General features: G+C 43.0%; 1 protein-coding gene across 6 annotated transcripts in view; it reads right to left on the reverse strand.

The window, feature by feature from the left end:
- Window positions 1-7999: 7999 nt before the first annotated feature.
- The window catches only part of LOC132820209 (probable G-protein coupled receptor 174), a 57434-nt gene continuing 44912 nt past the window's right edge, over window positions 8000-20521 (reverse strand). For all 6 annotated transcript variants that reach the window (XM_060832192.1, XM_060832193.1, XM_060832194.1 and 3 more), the window contains exon 4: window positions 8000-9681. In XM_060832192.1, the coding sequence (XP_060688175.1) occupies window positions 8667-9632 (966 nt within the window). In that variant the 5' untranslated portion in view covers window positions 9633-9681 and the 3' untranslated portion in view covers window positions 8000-8666. The remainder of the gene's footprint in view (window positions 9682-20521) is intronic.

The following is a 20521-nucleotide window of genomic DNA, read 5'->3' on the forward strand; positions in this document are numbered from 1 at the left end:
CATTCCCAAATTACTAAGGGAACTCTTTCATAAGTCAGGTCATGGGGTTAAAAGCAAAATATAAAAAACAAAGTTAGTTTGGAGTATAACTTCTGAGAGCTTGAAACCAGTTACAGTCTGGAGAATGTCTTTGAGAGACCATGGAATGTCACATCTGAGGGTGTCAAGGAACCTTAGACAGAGACCGTTCAAAGGAAGAGATGTACTGTAAAAACTAAACTCTAATCACCTGCTGTTGTAGAAATTATGGCGACCACTAGTCCCTTAACAGATACCATCTGCTGTGAGTCTTCATGGTGGCTCAGTGGTTAGCACTGCTGCCTCACGGGTGCCAGGGACCTGGATTCAACTCCAGCCTCGGACAACTGACCGTGTGGAGTTTGAACGTGCTCCCGTATCTGCGTGGGTTTCCTCCGGGTGCTCCAGTTTCCTCCCACAGTTCAAAGACGATCATGCTAAATTGCCCTTTGTGTTAGGTGCATTAGTCAGGGGTAAATGAAGGGGAATGGGTCTGGGTGGGTTGCTCTTCTGAGGGTCAATGTAGACTTGTTGGGCTGAAGGGCCTGTTTCCATGCTGTAAGGTACCTAATCTAATCATGACGCGAAATAAAAGAAAGCAATTCAAGGTGAAAAATGATTTTCTGCTTTTCCCTTCCAGGAACCTGCTCCAAAGTTAAATGACTGCAACACATGAGACCAGACTGGGGTTCCAACCCATTGGACTTGCGAAGAGGAGAGCTGAGAAACATCCACTATGAACTCCTGTACTAGCAGATAAAGGGCAATCTCTCTTTCTATTCTGCTGATTACTGGAAACAAGTCACAAGTCAGCAAAATCACTGTCAAAAAAGGAAATAGGACAACCCCCTTTAATTTAGTTGCTAAATGAAGAACATGCAGACCATCTGAGGTCAGTGACATCCAACTTAATTAATTCAACTTTTCACACTATCTTCCTGCATAGACAAGCCAAAGACTCATTTATACACCCTTTTTGCTAACTGTTTACCTTCTCTCTTCTTATTTCTAATCTCTGTGTACGTGTTTTATTTTCTTGTGACTGATGATTTCTTTACCCGTGAAGGTATGGTTGAATTGGCTTCTTTTAACACATAGATGCATTTCCATTTCCAATGTATTTAAGACGGAAAGAATCCCTTATGTCAAGTTAACCTTGTTGTGGTCGAACAAGGAGAGGTGTTGAGTAAAAGAGAATCAGTTTCTCCCTCCTCACCTGGGAGTGTGAACAGTTTGAGGATGTATCTGTCCAGAATTAAAATGATTTTGGGATCACTCGACTGGGGAACAGTTGCAGCAGTTGTGAAACTGAGAAGTCAATTTTGCATTTCCACTTCTTCCCTGACCCCAGCATATCCCTCACAGCTTCGCCTGGTAGAACACCAAGGGCAGAATGTTGTCAATGTATGTGATCATGGAACCATTTCTAGCATCTTGCTTTTCCTTATTTGCTACACAATTACCATTGCCATGTGAAGTTCCAGTAACATTCATAGGAGACAGGAGCGATCACTGGGTGGATGATGCTCTCCAGGAAAACCTGGAGTCAACTAACAATCCAACAGTCAGACCATAAAAGAATCTTGTGTTTTCATCATGATCTCAACTTTCCTGCCCAACTCAACTACCATAAGACTCGAAAGCCCAAAGCTATTTTCTCAGAATTAAATGTTGCTTGTATATATTTCACATGACATTGATTTCACTTGTTCATACATGCACTGATGTGAAGATGCCGGAGTTGGATCAAGTGATAGTCCGACAGGTTGATTGGAAATTGTAAGCTTTTGGAGTGTCTCTCCTTCACCATGCATGGTATTTTAGGGAGGTCTAAGACACAGTATTTATGAGCAATATGTTAACAGCTTAAAAATAGCTGGCCTTCTTGAATCCTTTGAACAGTTAGGAGGTCAGCTACTGATTAAAATGCAATATCCAGATTCCTTTCAAGTCTTTGTCTGTAGATAATTAAAGGATTTATCAATGCACAATAAGTGATATCTCAGATTAGACAGTGAATTTAGGTATGAGCTTCTGCTTTGAATCTATATTTTAAGCTGCGGACCAGCTTTTTTTTGACAGAAAGAATCTTGAATGAAATATTTCCCGTGTGTGTGTGTGTGTGTGTGTGTGTGTGTGTGTGTGTGTGAGAGAGAGAGTGTATGTGGGTGCGTGTGTGTGTGACAGAGAGTGTGTGTGTCTGTGTGTGTCTTGCGGGTGTGTGTGCATTTGAGAAAGTGTGAGAGTGAGTGTGTGTGCACATATGTGCATGTGTGTGCATGCGTGAGCGTTTGCATATGTGTTTGTATGTGAGAAAGGGTCTAAGTATGCGACAGCGTGACTGTGTGTGTGTGTGTCTGTTTACATATATACAGTGTGGTGGAGTTATCTACAGTATGACATCAACCCAAGCTCACAGTTGACTGTCCTCATGGATACAGAACTTATCTATCAGCCTCTGCTCAGTGATTTTGTATTGTTGATTAGAGGCTTAATGTACTAGACCACTGAAGTGTTCCCCTGCTGAGAGCGAGCCCTGCTTTGTGTTGATCATTGTGTGGTGTCCACTCATGTTTTTGTAGCATCTGCATGGTCTCGCCAATGTACCATGCTTCAGGGCATCCTTGCCTATGTTATATAAGATGGACGACATTAGCAAAGTCACATAAGTACCTATCGTGTATGTGGTGGGTGGTGTTCCCACCTGTGACAGTAGTATCTATGTCGCTGATCTAACATGTCTTGCAGAGGTTGCCATGACAGGATTGTGCGGTGTTGTAGTCGATGTTGTCCTGAAGACTGAGCAGTTTGCTGCAAACGATGGGCTGCTTGAAGTTCTGTGGTTGTTTAAAGGTGAGAAGTGGAGGTGTAGGCAAGCTCGCAAAATGGTATTCATCATTGTCACTGATGTGTTGAAGACTGCAAAGAACATGGTGTAGTTTCTCTGCTCCTGGGAAGTACTGGATGACAAAGCAGAAGCTCACACGGTCGTATCCCGTGTCTGTCTCCTGAGGGGGTCCTTGCGTTTCTCGCTGTGGCATGATGGAATTGACAATTGATGAGCTGAGTATTGTATCCTACTCTTATGAGGACGTGTTTCAGCATCTTCAAGTATCCATCACTTACCCCCTCATCAGAGCTGATCCTGTGTATGTATATGGCTGTTTTAATATGTTTTGTGTGGAAGCTCGAGAGGTGAAGCATTGTGAGGTTATCCGTGGCCTTGCAGTAGAGTGAGGTGTTGAGGTGTCATCTTTGATGTAGATGCATGTATCCAAGAAAGAGACTGATTCTAAAGAATAATTCATGTCAAGTCTGATGGTGGTATGAAACTTGTTGATATCATTGTGTAGTTGTTTCAGTGATTCCTCGCCATGAGACTAAAGGATGAAAATGTCGTCAATGTATCTGGTTGGAGGTCCTGGATGGCAAAGACGTCTTGTTTGAACTTGTGCATGAAAATGTTGACATTTTGGGGTGCAAATATGGTCCACAGAGGGACAACAACTTGAAAGGAATCTAGATTTTGCACTTTCATCAGCATCTCCTAACTGATTAAAGGATTTAACAAGGGCAGCTAGTTTTAAAGCTGTTAACTTTTTACTTATAAATACTGTGTCTTATACCTTCCAATCATATCGTGCCTGATGAAGGAGTAGCACTCCGAAAATTTACAATTTCAAATCAACCTGTTGGAGTAAAACCTGGTGTTGTTATTTATTGAGACTAGCTTAACCAGAAAGCCAAAAGTATTGATATACCTTGTGATTGGCATATATTGGTGGTGACAGGGGAGTTCGGGAAATTTCCTTTATTGTCGAAGAAACAATAGTTTTTTTTTGTTTACACTTTATTGAATGTTCATAACTATTGTAGCACTCACCATTCTGGTTCATGACTGAATGTGTAGGCTCACCTGGTCTTCCTTCAATGCATCATAAAGGACATTGTCTGAGATCACTCTTCACAGAAATAACTGAAATGTCGTAAGTGAACTCAAATCCCTCTTACAGTCTCTGTCCTAGTTCAGATGGACTGAATATCACACAGCCTTAACCATCTCCACCCTCAGAGGGCACTAGCCTTCTCCATATCACTCCTCCTTATCTCTGATCCAATTCTCTGTCCTCCCCTTTTACATACCATTGACCTAACTCCATCTCCTCTCCCTCACCATTGATCCATCCTTGAGCCTTCATGGAAGTTACCATTCTTCTGATTACCTTCCTTGTGGCATAACGTAAAATAAAGAAAGCTACTGACCTTACCCCAACTGCACAAAGCTGACCGGTGCACTCCACCTTCAAGATAGCTGGATAGCAGATTTGTGTGCCTCACAGCTTTATCTCGAAGTTGGAATGTGATTCTAAAATGTTTGGCAAAAATAAGTATTCATGGCGTGCACATGCATTTCAGGATAAACTCACCACTGTCTTGGCATGAGACTTAACACCAAGCTGACATTAATCCTGCAACTCTACTGCTGTCAGCAAATTAAGATTTCACAATCTGCCTCATTAAGTTGCTACATTCTCCTGCTCTTGCAGGTTTCACAGAATCTCCCTGGAGTGATTGGTAGTGGGATTACCAGTTATACCACCAGGAACGCTTATGATACTCAGGTGGATCACAAGATGTATTATTTGGTATGAACAGGAGAGTTTAATCAATCAACTGTGAGCGTGCACAAGCAGGACTTGGGCAGAGGCATTATATGTTGTAATGAATGAAAATCTGTCAGTGCAGGGAAATTTAAGTCCTAAAATTAACTGCAATACATGGATCAGTAAATGTATCTCTCCTTACTATATCTGGAATAATTTGGTAACACCAGATTGCAGAAATTAGTACACAGGATCAAAGTTCAAAAAGCTGGAATAGCCTAACCTGTAGATTATTATCTCATCTGTCGGAAACACTCAGTGGTTCCATAACTGGCTGAGAGTGGAACAGAATTGCTATGATGCAGATGATGCCATTCGGCCCATCACACCTGCTCAGCTTGCTAAAAGAGCATCATTACCTTGTGCCAATATACTATTTTCTCCCCACACCCTTTGAACATTATGTTTGTCCAAATAATCATCCAATGCCCTCTTAAATGTCTCGATTTATTAACCATGACATATGGCAGTTGCATCTCTCTGTAAATATTTTAGAAATAACTGCTTCTGAAAGTTCCATGCATTTTCTATGACTATGTATTGGGCTAATAACGAATAAGGAATGCAACATTCTGCTTCCTCACTCAGAACCTATAAAGACTGGAACATGATGCCTTGTAACCATGTTGCTGTGGTTGTGACCAATGCCTCTATGGCCAAAGGAGCCTATTTCTTTTTTATTGCAAAAATATACTTTATTCATAGAAAGAAATCTTTGGTACCTGTACAGTTAATGGAGCCATTCATATCTATACTCTCTTAGCTTATAGAGAACAAATTTAATCTTTGATGTTTACCATTCTCTATATTTGCACTCAATCTCTTGGCATTTAACTGAGGAGTCAGCGGGGCCCAATTGCTGAATGGACCCGTTATTCTTTGGCAGAATTACCTTACACGGTGGTCTTTCCCAACCGCGCCTTGGCAGCAGCTACCCCAAGCTTCGGTGCATCCCTCAGCATGTAGGAGTGGACCTTTTAATGTGCCAGTCTGCAACACTCAGTGGGCGTCAACTCCTTCAGCTGGACGACCAGCAGGTTTCAGGCAGACCAAAGAGCATCTTTCACCGAGTTCTTTGTTCTCCAGGCACAGTGGGTGTTCGTCTCAGTGTGCGTCCTGGGGAACAGACCCATAGTGCATAGAGCTGCATGGGACGAACCTCGACAAACACCACCACATTCCTCTCCAGACTGCCTTTGTGTAGGCACATTCCAGAAGGAGATGTGTGACAGTCTCATCCCCTCCACAGCCGCTTTAAGGGCAGCGTGCGGTGGCGTAGAGAGTCCAGGCGTGCATAAAGGATCTCACAGGCAGACCCCCACTCACCATCATGCAAACTGTGTCCTGGTGCTTGTTGGAAAGTTCTGGCAATGAGGCATTCTGCCAAATGACTTTGATAGTCTGCACAGGGAACTGCTCGACAGGATCTGCCCTCACAACAGGCTTTGGCTTAACTCTAACATGATTACTCGGAAGACTGTAGGTTGAAGGAAGGAATAAAAGGCAATATAGTCAAAACATGGTTTCGACAAGGAACAACAGATCCAAAAAGGTGATGCTGATGATTTGGGCCCGTGTTTGTAACGACAACAGCTGGAAAACTAACATGGCCCTGTCTCCAAGGAAAACCAAGGAAGCAAAACTGGACGGACAATGTCCAGAGTGATTTACCACAAAGACAGGGGTATTTACCACAAAGACAGGGGTTTTTCCCACAAAGACAGAGGTTTTTCCCACAAAGACAGGGGTATTTACCACAAAGACAGGGGTATTTACCACAAAAACAGGGTTTTTTCCCACAAAGACAGGGGTATTTACCACAAAGACAGGGTTATTTACCACAAAAACAGGGTTTTTTCCCACAAAGACAGGGGTATTTACCACAAAGACAGGGATATTTACCACAAAGACAGACAATACAATGACTGAGGAAGCCAGGCTGGAAGAGAACCAAATACAAGGCAGGGAATTGACTAGGCTTCACTGTTACCGCCGGGCTGCAGGCATGAGTTATGTTTTAGCAGTAATAGTAATGGGTGCGTCAGCTCAGAAGCATTGGACTAATTGAGGCAAATAAGTACGTTCTGACATCAAGCTGGAAGGCAATTGTTTATTCCTATAATTATTAACAGTAAAAATCCATATTAAAATGCAAATAATTCACATGTAATGTCTAAAACATAGCAAACCTAAATTTTTCTAATATAATACTCATCAATGCATGTCTTATTGTAAGGCCACCAACAAATCAGGTCTTGCTGCTTTATAAACTGAAGAAGAAGCATTACAATACGCACCCTGTCACCAAATTCTGGCTAGATTGCAACTTCAACTAGTTTGGGTTTGTCAAATTATTGATGGATTCAGTTGCAGATTGGAAAACAAATGTCCTTAAGTAGTAGTTAGGATTTGAACCTTAGTCAGCTTTTCTTGTTGATTAAGGTTAACTCGAATTTCTTTGCACCCCGTTGGAAAATAACAGGTGCCAGTTTTGTTGATAAGAACACTGGAGGCAAAATAACAGCACAAAATAAGGCAGAAGAACAGAAATAGCTACATCTTTTGGTTTACTCCACTGTTGGGCGACTATTTTAATTTCCATATCGATTTGCCCTGAAATTCAAGGGAAGTTCCTGATGATTGCATAGACCCATTTAACCTTAAACACACAGGAAAAACAGTCCCGTGAATAAGTGAGATATTTGAGTTTTCAGATTTCCAGCATCTGCAGCACATTTGAGTATTTTGTGTTACATCTGCTGCCCTGTAAATGTCACCTGATCTCAATCAGTTTGGAGTTTCTTACGAACAGAAGTAAAAACTTAATAAGCGACTCAGCAATTTATTGGAAGCCAGCAAGAAACTGGAGCTAAGATCATAATCAGATCCGTCACAATCGGACTAAGTGACGCAGCAATCTCAAGAGCTAGATGGCCTAAACCCTGTTCCTAATTTGTCTGTTCAAATGTTCATAAAACCTACAGTTCACACACACTGTGCATTAAATTAAAAATCACACAACACCAGGTTATAATCCAACAGGCATGAGCTTTCAGAGCGCTGCTCCTTCATCAGGTGGTTGTGGAGTACACAGTTGTAAGACACAGAATTTACAGCAAAAGTTCACAATGATACATTGAAAAATACCTTGATTGTTTGTGAAGTATTTCATCTGTTAGAATGAGAGGTCAATCTAACAGATGAAAGACTTAAAACAATCAAGGTATTTTTCAATGTATAATTTCAGTTACATCACATTGTGAACTTTTGCTATAAATTCTGTGTCTTACAACTGTGTATTCCACAACCACCTGATGAAGGAGCAGCGCTCTGAAAGCTCATGCCTGTTGGATTGTAACCTGGTGTTGTGTGATTTTTAAGTTTGTCCACCCTAGTCCAACAGTGGCATCTCCAAATCATGACTGTGCATTAACACCCTGTTAAGATTGGCAGTTCATTTGTTTGCTGTTTTGAAGTGATCACCATTAATTATTACTTTGATCAGTTTCCAATCAGAATAAGTGACTCTTGGCTTACAGGGCAGTGTGTGGATTATGGACAGTAAAATGTGTTTAGAAAGTCACTGGTAATCCCCTATCATGCATATTATTAAATGAGTTTAATCACTGTCCTGGCATTTAAATGAAAGCTACACTGCAAACATTTTTTTATGGATGAACGTTGTAAAAAAAATCTTGTCTTTACTTTGCGGGCAGAATGTACATGAAACACAATTAATGAAGGTAAAAAAGAATTGTTCAAACACCACTAGTGACTTATGCTGACTACTACATTCCTTGTTGCTACCATTTCTGGTAGCTCACCAGGAATGGGTTAACATTTGCTGGGAAACAAATGGTGCTTTAAACATCAACTCGCTCGAAGATGCACCGATCCAGTGACTGCTGACTCAACGATATCTCCGTTGCAAGGTGGAGCAAGATGGAAAAGAGAAACGCCAAACAATTTGTCCAAAGCTTGAGATTATCGACTCGTGGTGCTTTCTCTGCTCAAGTGTCGGCTCCTTACAAGGAAGCTGCTGGTCCGTGAAAGCTGCTCTCTGAACTCGGCGGTGACAAAATAGTAGATGAATGGGTCCAAGCAGGCATTCATGCTGGCTAAGCACAGTGTCACTGAATGCAAAATCTCAATATTCTTCCGTGCGCTGCAGTTTGCAATGAGGTTTAACTTTCTCAGCTGGTTTAACAGGAAGAATATATGATAGGGAGCGAAGCAAATCAGGAACACGGTTGCACACATCAAGACAAGCTTCAAAGCCCTGCTTCCCCCTCGGTTGTTGGGGACTGTGCTCTTCTCTTTCAGTGACTGTGCAGTCTTCCAGGTACAGGTGAGAATGATGGCGATGGGCCCCACAAAGCCCAGGAGCTCTGCTACTGTAAGCATGAGTATGGAAGATGCCAGGTTGACCTGCTTCATGGGGAGATCCGCAAAGCATTGCGAGCTGTTGAACGACTCGGTGTTTCTCATGATGGGGAATGGAAGGCACATCAGGATGACGACCAGCCATCCAATAATACTCAGCGCCACATCATACCTGCGCCTCCAGCTACTGTACTTGAAGGGGTGGATGAGGAAAACGCAACGCTGGACGCTGATGCAGACTAAAAACAAGATGCTGGCGTACATGTTGAGAAACTTCAGGTAGAAACAGAACAAACACATGAACTTTCCAAATGGCCAGTTATGCGTTATGTAGTAAAAGATCCTCAGGGGCAGGCTCAAAACGTGGGCCAAGTCAGCCAGAGCTAGGTTGGTCATGAATATCACTGCCTTCTTTTCCCTTTTGATGTTTCCGATCAATACCCACAAGGCCACGCTGTTGCCAAAGAAGCCAGGGATAAGGATTATTCCATAGACAACTGCATACAAAGTTATCTCACTTTTCCAGTGCTCCTGTTCATCTTGGCACATGCTGGCATTAAGGGACATCTTTCCAAGGCGGCGGGTTTCTTTTCTTTGAGAGGAATGCCTTTCCAAACTGCCGAGAGAAGAAAACGGCATGTGTGTAAGGTCAACAGTTTCTTTCTCTCTCTCAGATAAATAGCATTCAAACAGCTCCAACTGTTAAATTCCTGTCTGTCAGCTCAATATTGCTTCCTCCCATTGTTGTTGGTTCTTAACTAGCCTGGCATTTAGTGCCATTAGAGACCCTTTCGTCGAACCCATCCATGCCAACCAGATATCCTAAATTAATCTAGTCCCATTTGCTAGCACCTGGCCCATATCCCTTTTAACCCATCCTATCCATATACCCATCCAGGTGCCTTTTAGATGTTGTATTGTACTTGTCTCTACCGCCTTGTCTGGCAGCTCATGTCTAATGGCTTATATTTAAGCAAATATTTCATAACACGACAAAGATTTATCTCAAGGAGAAGGATGAACCACTGATGGTTAACAAAAGCACTCACACAGAGCATCCAATCAAAAATTAAGATATTTGAAATTGAGCATGCAGATTCAGCAATTATGGAGGCAATTGAAATTTTGGTTTTTATTGGAGTTTAAAAATAGGCATGTCGTGGTACAACTATGCAGAGCATGGGTAAGGTTCTACCTGGAACACTGAATACAGTTTATCTTGCCATATTTACAAAAGGGCATGTTTAAGGCAATTCTAAAAAGATTCATTATGCTGATCCCTGGGATGATGGACATGGCCAAACAGGTTAGGCCTTCAGAGTTTAGAAAAATCTTGAATCATAAATCTTATTAAAACATACAAGTTCATGAGGGGAGTTGCTAAGAAGATGTTTCTGATAGTGAGGTGGAACTCGATTTCGAGGACTTAGTTACTGAAGAAGGTGATACTCATTTAAAACTGAGATGAGAAGGAATTTCTTCTCCCAGAGGATAGTGAATGTTTGGAATTCTCTCCGCCTGGAGGCTAGGTCACTGAAACTACTTAAAGAGGTGGTAAATAGATGTTTGAAATATTGGGGATTTATCGGCTATGAGGAGTTGGCACGAGAGCAGATTTGATCTTTGCTACTGGTGGGGAAGATGTGAAGGGCTGAATGGCCTCGAACTGTTCCTATTTCCTATGTTCTTAAGGTTGCTTCAGCCACCTACGTTTCTTTATAGTCGCTCTAGGCATTGTTTGTCTGGCCTTTCTATTTCCCGTTCCTCTGTGTGCAGGGCCTTGAAAGAGTTGTCTGTTTTTACTACAGGGCCAAACCATCACATCTCCATTTATATGCAATCACAGAATTGTTACAACAGAGAAAGAGGCCATTCAGCCCTGTAGTGGTCCTCAGCCAGAGCAACCTAGTCTCACTCCATCGCGCCTTTTCCCCATTGTCCTGCAAACATTTTCTGCTTAGATAAAATCCAATCGTGTTTTGAAACCCATCATTGGATCTGCTTCCACCGGGACATCATAAGACCATAAGACATAGGAGTGGAAGTAAGGCCATTCGGCCCATCGAGTCCACTCCGCCATTCAATCATGGCTGATGGGCATTTCAACTCCACTTACCAGCGTTCTCCCCGTAGCCCTTAATTCCTCGAGACAACAAGAATCTATCAATCTCGGCCTTGAAGACATTTAGCGTCCCGGCCTCCACTGCACTCTGTGGCAATGAATTCCACAGGCCCACCACTCTCTGGCTGAAGAAATGTCTCCGCATTTCTGTTCTGAATTGACCCCCTCTAATTCTAAGGCTGTGTCCACGGGTTCTAGTCTCCTCGCCTAACGGAAACAATTTCCTAGCGTCCACCCTTTCCAAGCCATGTATTATCTTGTACGTCTCTATTAAGTCTCCCCTCAATCTTCTAAACTCCAATGAATACAATCCCAGGATCCTCAGCCATTCCTCATATGTTAGACCTGCCATTCCGTGTGAATCTCCGCTGGACATGTTCCAGTGCCAGTATATCCTTCCTGAGGTGTGGGGACCAAAACTGGACACGGTACTCCAAATGGGGCCTAACCAGAGCTTTATAAAGTCTCATTAGCACATCTCTGTTTTTATATTCCAACCCTCTTGAGATAAGAGACAACATTGCATTCGCTTTCTTAATCACAGACTCAACTTGCATGTTTGCCTTTAGAGAATCCTCGACTAGCACTCCCAGATCCCTTTGTACTTTGGCTTTACTAATTTTCTCATCATTTAGAAAGTAGTCTATGCTTTTATTCTTTTTGCCAAAGTGCAAGACCTCGCACTTGCTCACGTTAAATTCCATCAGCCATTTCCTGGACCACTCTCCCAACCTGTCTAGAACCTTCTGTAGCCTCCCCACTTCCTCAGTACTACCTGCCTGTCCACCTAACTTCGTATCATCGGCAAACTTCGTTAGAATGCCCCCAGTCCCCTCATCCAAATCATTAATATATAATGCGAATAGCTGTGGCCCCAACACTGAACCCTGCGGGACACCGCTCATCACCGGCTGCCATTCTGAAAAAGAGCCTTTTATCCCAACTCTCTGCCTTCTGTTAAACAGCCAATCCTCAATCCATCCCAGCAGCTCACCTCGAACACCATGGGCCCTCACCTTGTTCAGCAGCCTCCCATGTGGCACCTTATCAAAGGCCTTTTGAAAGTCTAGATAAACCACATCCACTGGGTTTCCCTGGTCTAACCTACTTGTTACCTCTTCAAAAAATTCTAACAGGTTTGTCAGGCATGACCTCCCCTTACTAAAACCATGTTGGCTTGTTCTAATCAGACTCTGCTCTTCTAAGAATTTAGAAACCTCATCCTTAATGATGGATTCTAGAATTTTACCAACAACCGAGGTTAAGCTGATTGGCCTATAATTTTCCATCTTTTGTCTTGATCCTTTCTTGAACAAGGGGGTTACAACAGCCATCTTCCAATCATCCGGGACCTTTCCTGACTCCAGTGACTCTTGAAAGATCTCAACCAATGCCACTGCTATTTCCTCAGCCACCTCTCTCAGAACTCTAGGGTGTATCCCATCGGGGCCAGGAGATTTATCAATTTTAAGACTTTTGAACTTTTCTAGCACTATCTCTTTCGTAACGGCAACCATACTCAACTCAGCCCCGTGACTCCCTTTAATTTTTGGGATATTACTCATGTCTTCCACTGTGAAAACTGACGCAAAGTACTTGTTAAGTTCTCCTGCTATTTCCTTATCTCCCCATCACTAGGCTTCCTGCATCAGTTTAAAGTGGCCCAATGTCTACTTTTGCCTGTCGTTTGTTTCTTATGTACTGAAAGAAACTTTTACTATCATTTCTAATATTACTGGCTAGCCTACCTTCATATTTGATCTTCTCATTTCTTATTACACTCTTTGTTATCCTCTGTTTGTTTTTGTATCCTTCCCAATCTTCTGATTTCCCACTGTTCTTGGCCACTTTATAGGATCTCTCTTTCTCTTTAATACATTTCCTGACTTCCTTTGTCAGCCATGGTTGTCTAATCCCTCCCCGGATAATCTTTCTTTTCTTGGGGATGAACCTCTGTACAGTGTCCTCAATTATACCAACAAACTCCTGCCATTCCACATCCAGACATGGCATTCCACATCCTAACCACTCCCATACCAAACTATCAAAAAAAAACCCTGTCGTGAGATGAGCAGTGAATGTAGAGCAGCAAGTTGTTGGGGGGAGGGGAGAGGCTAGGCAGACTTTGAAGGTGAAGGAGATGACGGGAGCAGGCAAAGAGAGTTTTATGAAGTGAATTAGAGTTGACAGCTGCACAGATGATAAAGACTGACCAAGGAGCAGGTTAACAGGGGCAGACACCATGTAATGAATCAACAACAACAACACACATTTATGCGGTAGTTTTGTTAAAGGAAACAACGCGGAGTACTTCACAGCAGCATAATCAAGCAAAAATTCAATCAGTGCATATGAATAGGCTGACTTCCAGTCCATAAATTCAATGAAGATACGTTAATAGCATGTGCCTGATATCCTCAAATTGAAGCTAGGAGTTGCAGTCAACCAACAATGGACACACAAGTCTAATTAAAGGCTATACAATAAATTACAGGCATTTCTACCATGCAGGAAGAACCACTTAAGCTATGTTGCAGTTTCTCATCTCATTTTGGAACTTATCTTCCTCTCCTTCTGCACCATTCCCTCCCCACCATATCTCCACAGGATACTACATTTGGAGCTGCCTCACTTCTGCCCTAAATAAAATGTCACTGCAATCTTCTAATGACTTGCTTGCATTAACTTAACCATTAATTTTATGCGCTGATCTAGAACATAGAACATAGAAAAATACAACGCAGTACAGGCCGTTTGGCCCTCGATGTTGCACCAATCCAAGCCCACCTAACCTACACTAGCCCACTATCCTCCATATGCCTATCCAATGCCCGTTTAAATGCCCATGAAGAGGGAGAGTCCACCACTGCTACTGGCAGGGCATTCCATGAACTCACGACTCACTGAGTAAAGAATCTACCCCTAACATCTGTCCTATACCTACCTCCCCTTAATTTAATGCTATGCCCCCTCGTAATAGCTGACTCCACAGGTGGAAAAAGATTCTCATTGTCAACCCTATCAAAACCCCTAATCATCTTGTACACCTCTATCAAGTCACCCCTAAACCTTCTTTTCTCCAATGAAAACAGCCCTAAGTGCCTCAGCCTTTCCTCATACAATTTTCCTACCATACCAGGCAGCATCCTGGTAAACCTCCTCTGAACCCGTTCCAGTGCCTCCACATCCTTCCTATAGTATGGCGACCAAAACTGCACACAATACTCCAGATGAGGCTGCACCAGAGTCTTATACAACTGCAACATGATCTCAGGATTCCGGAACTCAATTCCTCTACCAATAAAAGCCAGTACGCCATATGCCTTCTTCACAGCACTATTTACCTGGGTGGCAACTTTCAGAGATCTGTGTACATGGACACCAAGATCTCTCTGCTCATCCACACTACCAAGTATCCGACCATTAGCCCAGTACTCCATCTTCTTGTTACTCTTACCAAAGTGAATCACTTCACACTTACCTACATTGAACTCCACTTGCCACCTTTCTGCCCAGCTCTGCAGCTTATCTATATCCCACTGTAACCTGCCACATCCTTCCTCACTGTCAACAACTCCACTGTCTTTCGTATCATCCGCAAACTTGCTCACCCAACCTTCTAGCCCCTCCTCCAGGTCATTCATAAAAATGACAAACAGCAATGGTCCCAAAACAGATCCTTGCGGAACACCGCTAGTAACTGCACTCCAAGATGAACCTTTACCATCAACTACTACCCTCTGTCTTCTTCCAGCCAGCCAATTCCTAATCCAAACCTCTAACGCACCCTCAATGCCATACCTCCATATTTTTTGCAGTAGCCTAACATGGGGAACCTTATCAAAAACCTTACTAAAATCCATATACACCACATCTACTGCTTTACCCTCGTCCACCTCCTTAGTCACCTTCTCAAAGAATTCAATAAGGTTTGTGAGGCACGACCTGCCCTTCACAAAACCATGCTGACTATTCTTGATCACATTATTCCTATTCAGATGTTCATAAATCCTATCCCTTACAATTCTCTCTAAGACTTTGCCCACAACAGAAGTGAGACTCACCGACCTATAGTTACTAGGGTTATCCCTACTCCCCTTCTTGAATAAGGGAACCATATTTGCTATCCTCCAGTCATCTGGCACTATTCCTGTAGACAACGAGGACATAAAAATCAAGGCCAATGGCTCTGCAATCTCCTCCCTTGCTTCCCAGATAATCCTAGGATAAATGCCATCAGGCCCAGGGGACTTATCTATTTTCACCCTTTCCAGAATCTACTGCAGTTTATTTACTAAATACTGTTGACTTCTGAGAACTTATACATTCAAGATAAAAACAAGTTGGCACCTGTTTTCTGAATACAAGGCTGAACTATTTGAGTTGCAGATTAATTAACAGGAGAATAGGTTACTGAGGAAACATTTTGACATAATTGGGAAATGGCTGAACGAGAGAAATTATGATTGTTTAACTCGAGGATGGGAAGATGAAGTGAATGAGTTTCCCGCAGATGTCTGCTCAATTCTAATGATCAAAAACCACCTCGATTGAAACATACACTATAAACTGGGAATGGGACTAACCTCAGGGAGCTACACAATCGGACACATTTTCAAGTCATCAAGACTCTGGGTTGAAGTTCAGGAGATTAATTGCAAAGCTTTACAAATTGGAAAGAAAAAAATACTGTGGGCATATTTAATAAATGGCACTAGATTAGTCTGAAAGAGATCTGGGAGCAATAGCAAAGCATTTTGAGTCACTGCTGAGCAATGGTTCACCAAAGCAAACTGGATGCTGAGCTGCACTGCCGTATCAGTACAGTTTCATCAGTTCATATCAGGTCACATCTTTCAGACCCTGACCAGTTCTGTGCTCAAAAAACCATGTGAAACATTCACACTTCAAAACTTATGAATCTCTGACCAATACTAATTAGCAACTTGGCCAAGTTCTCTAAAATCTATTCAACAAAACAAGTTTCAAAGTGAATGTTTCCACTGAGAACAGTTGATCACCTGATAATTAGACCATGTTCATTGATCATCCCCCACATTTCACATGAAAAACACAGATATATTCCATCCCAACATTCTTAGCAACATATTTAATGAATTCAGTTCATCTATCTCAGTGACCCTCCTATGATGCCAATTATATTTTACCCTCACATTTCAATTACTAATGGTGAGCTTGTAATATTTGACAATTAAACAATCTGGGATAGAAACTGATATGGTTGATTCCTTTTTCTGTGGTTTTGGATAATGGAACTTTAGCAGTGAGGGGCCAAACTGTCATAGTGCTACTCTTATTCTAAATTTGGAGCATCATTGGTAGCGGCCCACTGCCTGATGAGGGATCCCTGTGGTAGATTTGTTTCTGATTAATCTGGGGCTGCTTGGAATTTTCACAGCCACCATCTGCCAGAGTGCTTTCACAGGCCACCCACCTCGACCAAATAGTGCATGACCCAGATCTCCTCCGAGAACTCCTCGTGTGAAATTCTGGCCTGTGATACTCACTCAAAAGATGTGGATGAAGCCTGAGGCCCACAGTTCTAGGCCTAACAAAGGCTGCTCCAATTAGGCCAGAGAACAGGCCCTCGAGTTATTTTCTATTCCTCTGAGTACTGGCAACAGTACAGCAAATAACTCTTTCCATGGATTGAAATCATTTACTGTCCAACCCTGAATTTGTTAACAATTTAAGTGGAGAAGCAGTTGGCATCTGCTATTTCTCTTTTTGTTGCAAAAAGGAAATCCCCTTTTACTTTCCCCTATGTAAAAAACCAAAACTGAAGTTGTGGCAGGAACTTTAGCTAACAAATCTGGACTAAGTTCCGAATTTGTCGGTTTGTGCAGAAGGCACAGTCTCCCTGCTTTAATCCCCCAAATGGTTGAAATTTAATGACGATACAATCTGTGCTGCTATAACCTGAAGTAGAATACCAGCTGAAACAAAGTTCATGAAAATTGACCCCATGTACTGAAATGTGAGGGTAAAATATAATTATTATCACCGGAGGGTCATTGAGTTGGATGAACTGAAATCATTAAATATGTTGTTAAGAATGTTGGGTTGGAATATGTCTGTGTCTTTCATGTGAAATGTGGGAGATGATCAAGTGATAAAATAGAAAGGAAAGACAGAGTGACTACTGGAGCAGCATCTGTGGAGAGGGAGACAGAGGTAATGCTCTGAAGATTCACAGAATCCCTACAGCATGGAAGCAGGCCAATCAGCCCATCGGGTCCACACCGACTCTCTAAAGAGCATCACCCAATCCCTCTAAAGCTGCATTTCCCACAGCTAATCCACCTTGCCTACACATCCCTGGACACTATGGGCAATTTAGCATGGCCAATCCACCTGCACATCTTTGGACTGTGGGAAGAAACTGGAGCACCCGGAGGAAACGCACGTAGATGCGGGGAAAGTGTACAAACTCCACACAGACAGGTGCCTGAGGGTGGAATCGAACCCAGGTCCCTGTGAGGCAGTAGTGCTAACCACTGAGCCAACATGTCCCCCTTGGCTTATGCCCGAAACGTCGAATTGGATGCTGTTCCTTGGATGCTGCCTGACCTGCTGCGCTTTTCCAGCAACACATTTTCACCCCTTAATGTCATACCAGACTTAAAATGGTAACTCTGTTTCTCTCTCCACAGGTGCTGCCAGACCTGGTGAGTTTCTCCAGGATCCTCTCTCTGTTTGTTTCAGATTTTCAGCATCTGCAGTATTATAGTTTTACTAATTAGATAGGAAATTTGTTTTTTCAGAGGAGGGGCAGCCTAGCCTTGACATTACAGTCTTGTGATTTGAGCACAGAACAGCAGAATCCAATCATTGGAGTCCTTCTAGGATAAAGTCAGAAATCACAGGATGCCAGGTTATATTCCAACAGGTTAACTTAAAATCACAAGTTTTTGGAGTGCTGCCCCTTCATCAGGAGAAGTGAGAGAGAAGCAGACAGACACAGAATTTATAGGCAGAGACTAAGGGCAGAGAGATCAAAAGATCATACAAATGTGATGAGTGGAATATCAAATGATAGGTCTCTGTAGGTGACCAACGGTGTTAGACAGTGTGAGTTAAACCCTTCCTGATGAAGGGCTTGTGCCCGAAACGTCGAATTTCCTGTTCCTTGGATGCTGCCTGACCTGCTGCGCTTTAACCAGCAACACATTTTCAGCTCTGATCTCCAGCATCTGCAGACCTCACTTTTTACTCACAGTGTGAGTTAAACGTCAATAGCTGCCAGTAAAGGAGGCTCAGAGATAATTATAAAAACATTAAAAATAAGGTGGTGCTGGAAACAAACCAAATGACTGGAATAACATGGAACACAAACAGAAGCTGCTGGAAAAGTCCAGCAGGTCTGCCAGCATCTGTGAAGCAAAACCAGGGAAGGGTCACCAGACCCGAAACATTAACTCTTGATTTTTCTTCACAGGTGCCGCCAAACCCGCTCAACCCCCATCCCAGCAACCTCTGCGCCTGATTTACAGCATCTGCAGCTTTATCCTCCAGGATAGAATCCTATCGAGGCCTGAATGAGGTGGGCTATGGTGAGATTTGTGGCAGAATTGGAGCAAAAATCTGGCAAGGCCCATCTCAACTTCAGGAACTTCCTCTTTTATGTTGTTGATAAGCAGGGAGATGAGTTTCTCACGAGGCAGCAGTGAGTTGCCAATTAAGAGGGATTAGGAACTTGTTAAATGTCTTGTTGACGGCCTAATCCACCTCATTAATACCCAGCTTCCCATCTCACCAAGAAAGCTGGACATTAAGAGAAAACACGACGTGGACGCCAGAGCAGGTGCCTGGCAGATTCAGTTTGCCACCTGCTCCAAAGGGTACCCCTGTCAGACAGTGAGTGCCAAAATCTCAGGGCAAATCCATGGGCACTAGCCTTATGCATCCCATCTACCAACAGCCATAGGATATGGGCCAGCTTCAAAAAACCCACACAGCACATCTCCGATCCATTTACAGGGCACGTCTGAACTTCAATGCTTCACTGGCAACTGTTCTGGGAATGGCATATGGTGGCAATCAGACATGAGAGACACCATAGGAGCAGGGTAGGTAATTAATGTGGTGCATTTGGTAAGATGTGGTAGGAGAACTTGCTAGACCGCACAACAAAACTCCTTCCAAATCATGCCAAAACTACCGTTTACACCAGTCTATAGTGTCACTCCTGTCTCCCTTTTAATATTTCCACCATTGCCAAGTCTTAAATCATCTTCAGACATAAAAACTGCATTTCTTATTCCCAGTTAACTTGCCCTCGCTCCATGGATACTGCCTGACCCACTGTGATTTCCAGCATTTTTTTGTTTTCAGTACAGCCTTCAGCATTTGTAGTAATTTGCTCCGTCCTTATTCCCAGATTGTGATGCTAGGGGCACTTGTTAGCCCAGTGACTCACATGTGGATCAGATCAATCCTCAACATCAGGGGTTCAATCCTCTCTCTCGAGGACATGCAACACTTTAACTCCCCCTCCCACTCCACCGAGGACATGCAGGTCCTTGGACTCCTCCACCGGCAGAACACAACTACACGACGGCTGGAGGAGGAGCGCCTCATCTTCCGCCTGGGAACCCTCCAACCACAAGGTATGAATTCAGATTTCTCCAGCTTCCTCATTTCCCCTCCCCCCACCTTGTCTCAGTCGGTTCCCTCAACTCAGCACCGCCCTCCTAACCTGCAATCCTCTTCCTGACCTCTCCGCCCCCACCCCACTCCGGCCTATCACCCTCACCTTGACCTCCTTCCACCTATCCCACCTCCATCGCCCCTCCCCCTAGTCCCTCCTCCCTACCTTTTATCTCAGCCTGCTTGGCTCTCTCTCTCTTATTCCTGATGAAGGGCTTATGCTCGAAACGTCGAATTCTCTATTCCTGAGATGCTGCCTAACCTGCTGTGCTTTGACCAGCAACACATTTGCAGCTGTGATCTCCAGCATCTGCAGACCTCATTTTTTACTCACTGCAAAAGACCCAGGTCTGTCTCTTCAAAATGCTCTTAGTCAAAAATAAAACTCTCCTTTTGTTGAGTACATAACAGATAAGGATTGCCTTCATTTAGATAACTGAAGAGGAATGTCCTGCTCATCTTAAACAACACTCTGGACTGACTGTCTTTGGAAGGAAATAAACAGAAACTATAGAGGTTATAATCTGAGGGTGCAGGCAGAAAGGTGACTGACTGAAAAACCAGATGTGATTTGAAGATAAACTCTTTTTCTATCTAGTGAATGGTTAGAATTTGGAATGTGTTCCCTCATAGCGTGGATGTTGTGGATAGAACAGCTTGAGAT

The sequence above is a fragment of the Hemiscyllium ocellatum genome, chromosome 11 (genome assembly GCF_020745735.1).
Source record: "Hemiscyllium ocellatum isolate sHemOce1 chromosome 11, sHemOce1.pat.X.cur, whole genome shotgun sequence".
In the NCBI taxonomy this organism is placed as follows: domain Eukaryota; kingdom Metazoa; phylum Chordata; class Chondrichthyes; order Orectolobiformes; family Hemiscylliidae; genus Hemiscyllium; species Hemiscyllium ocellatum.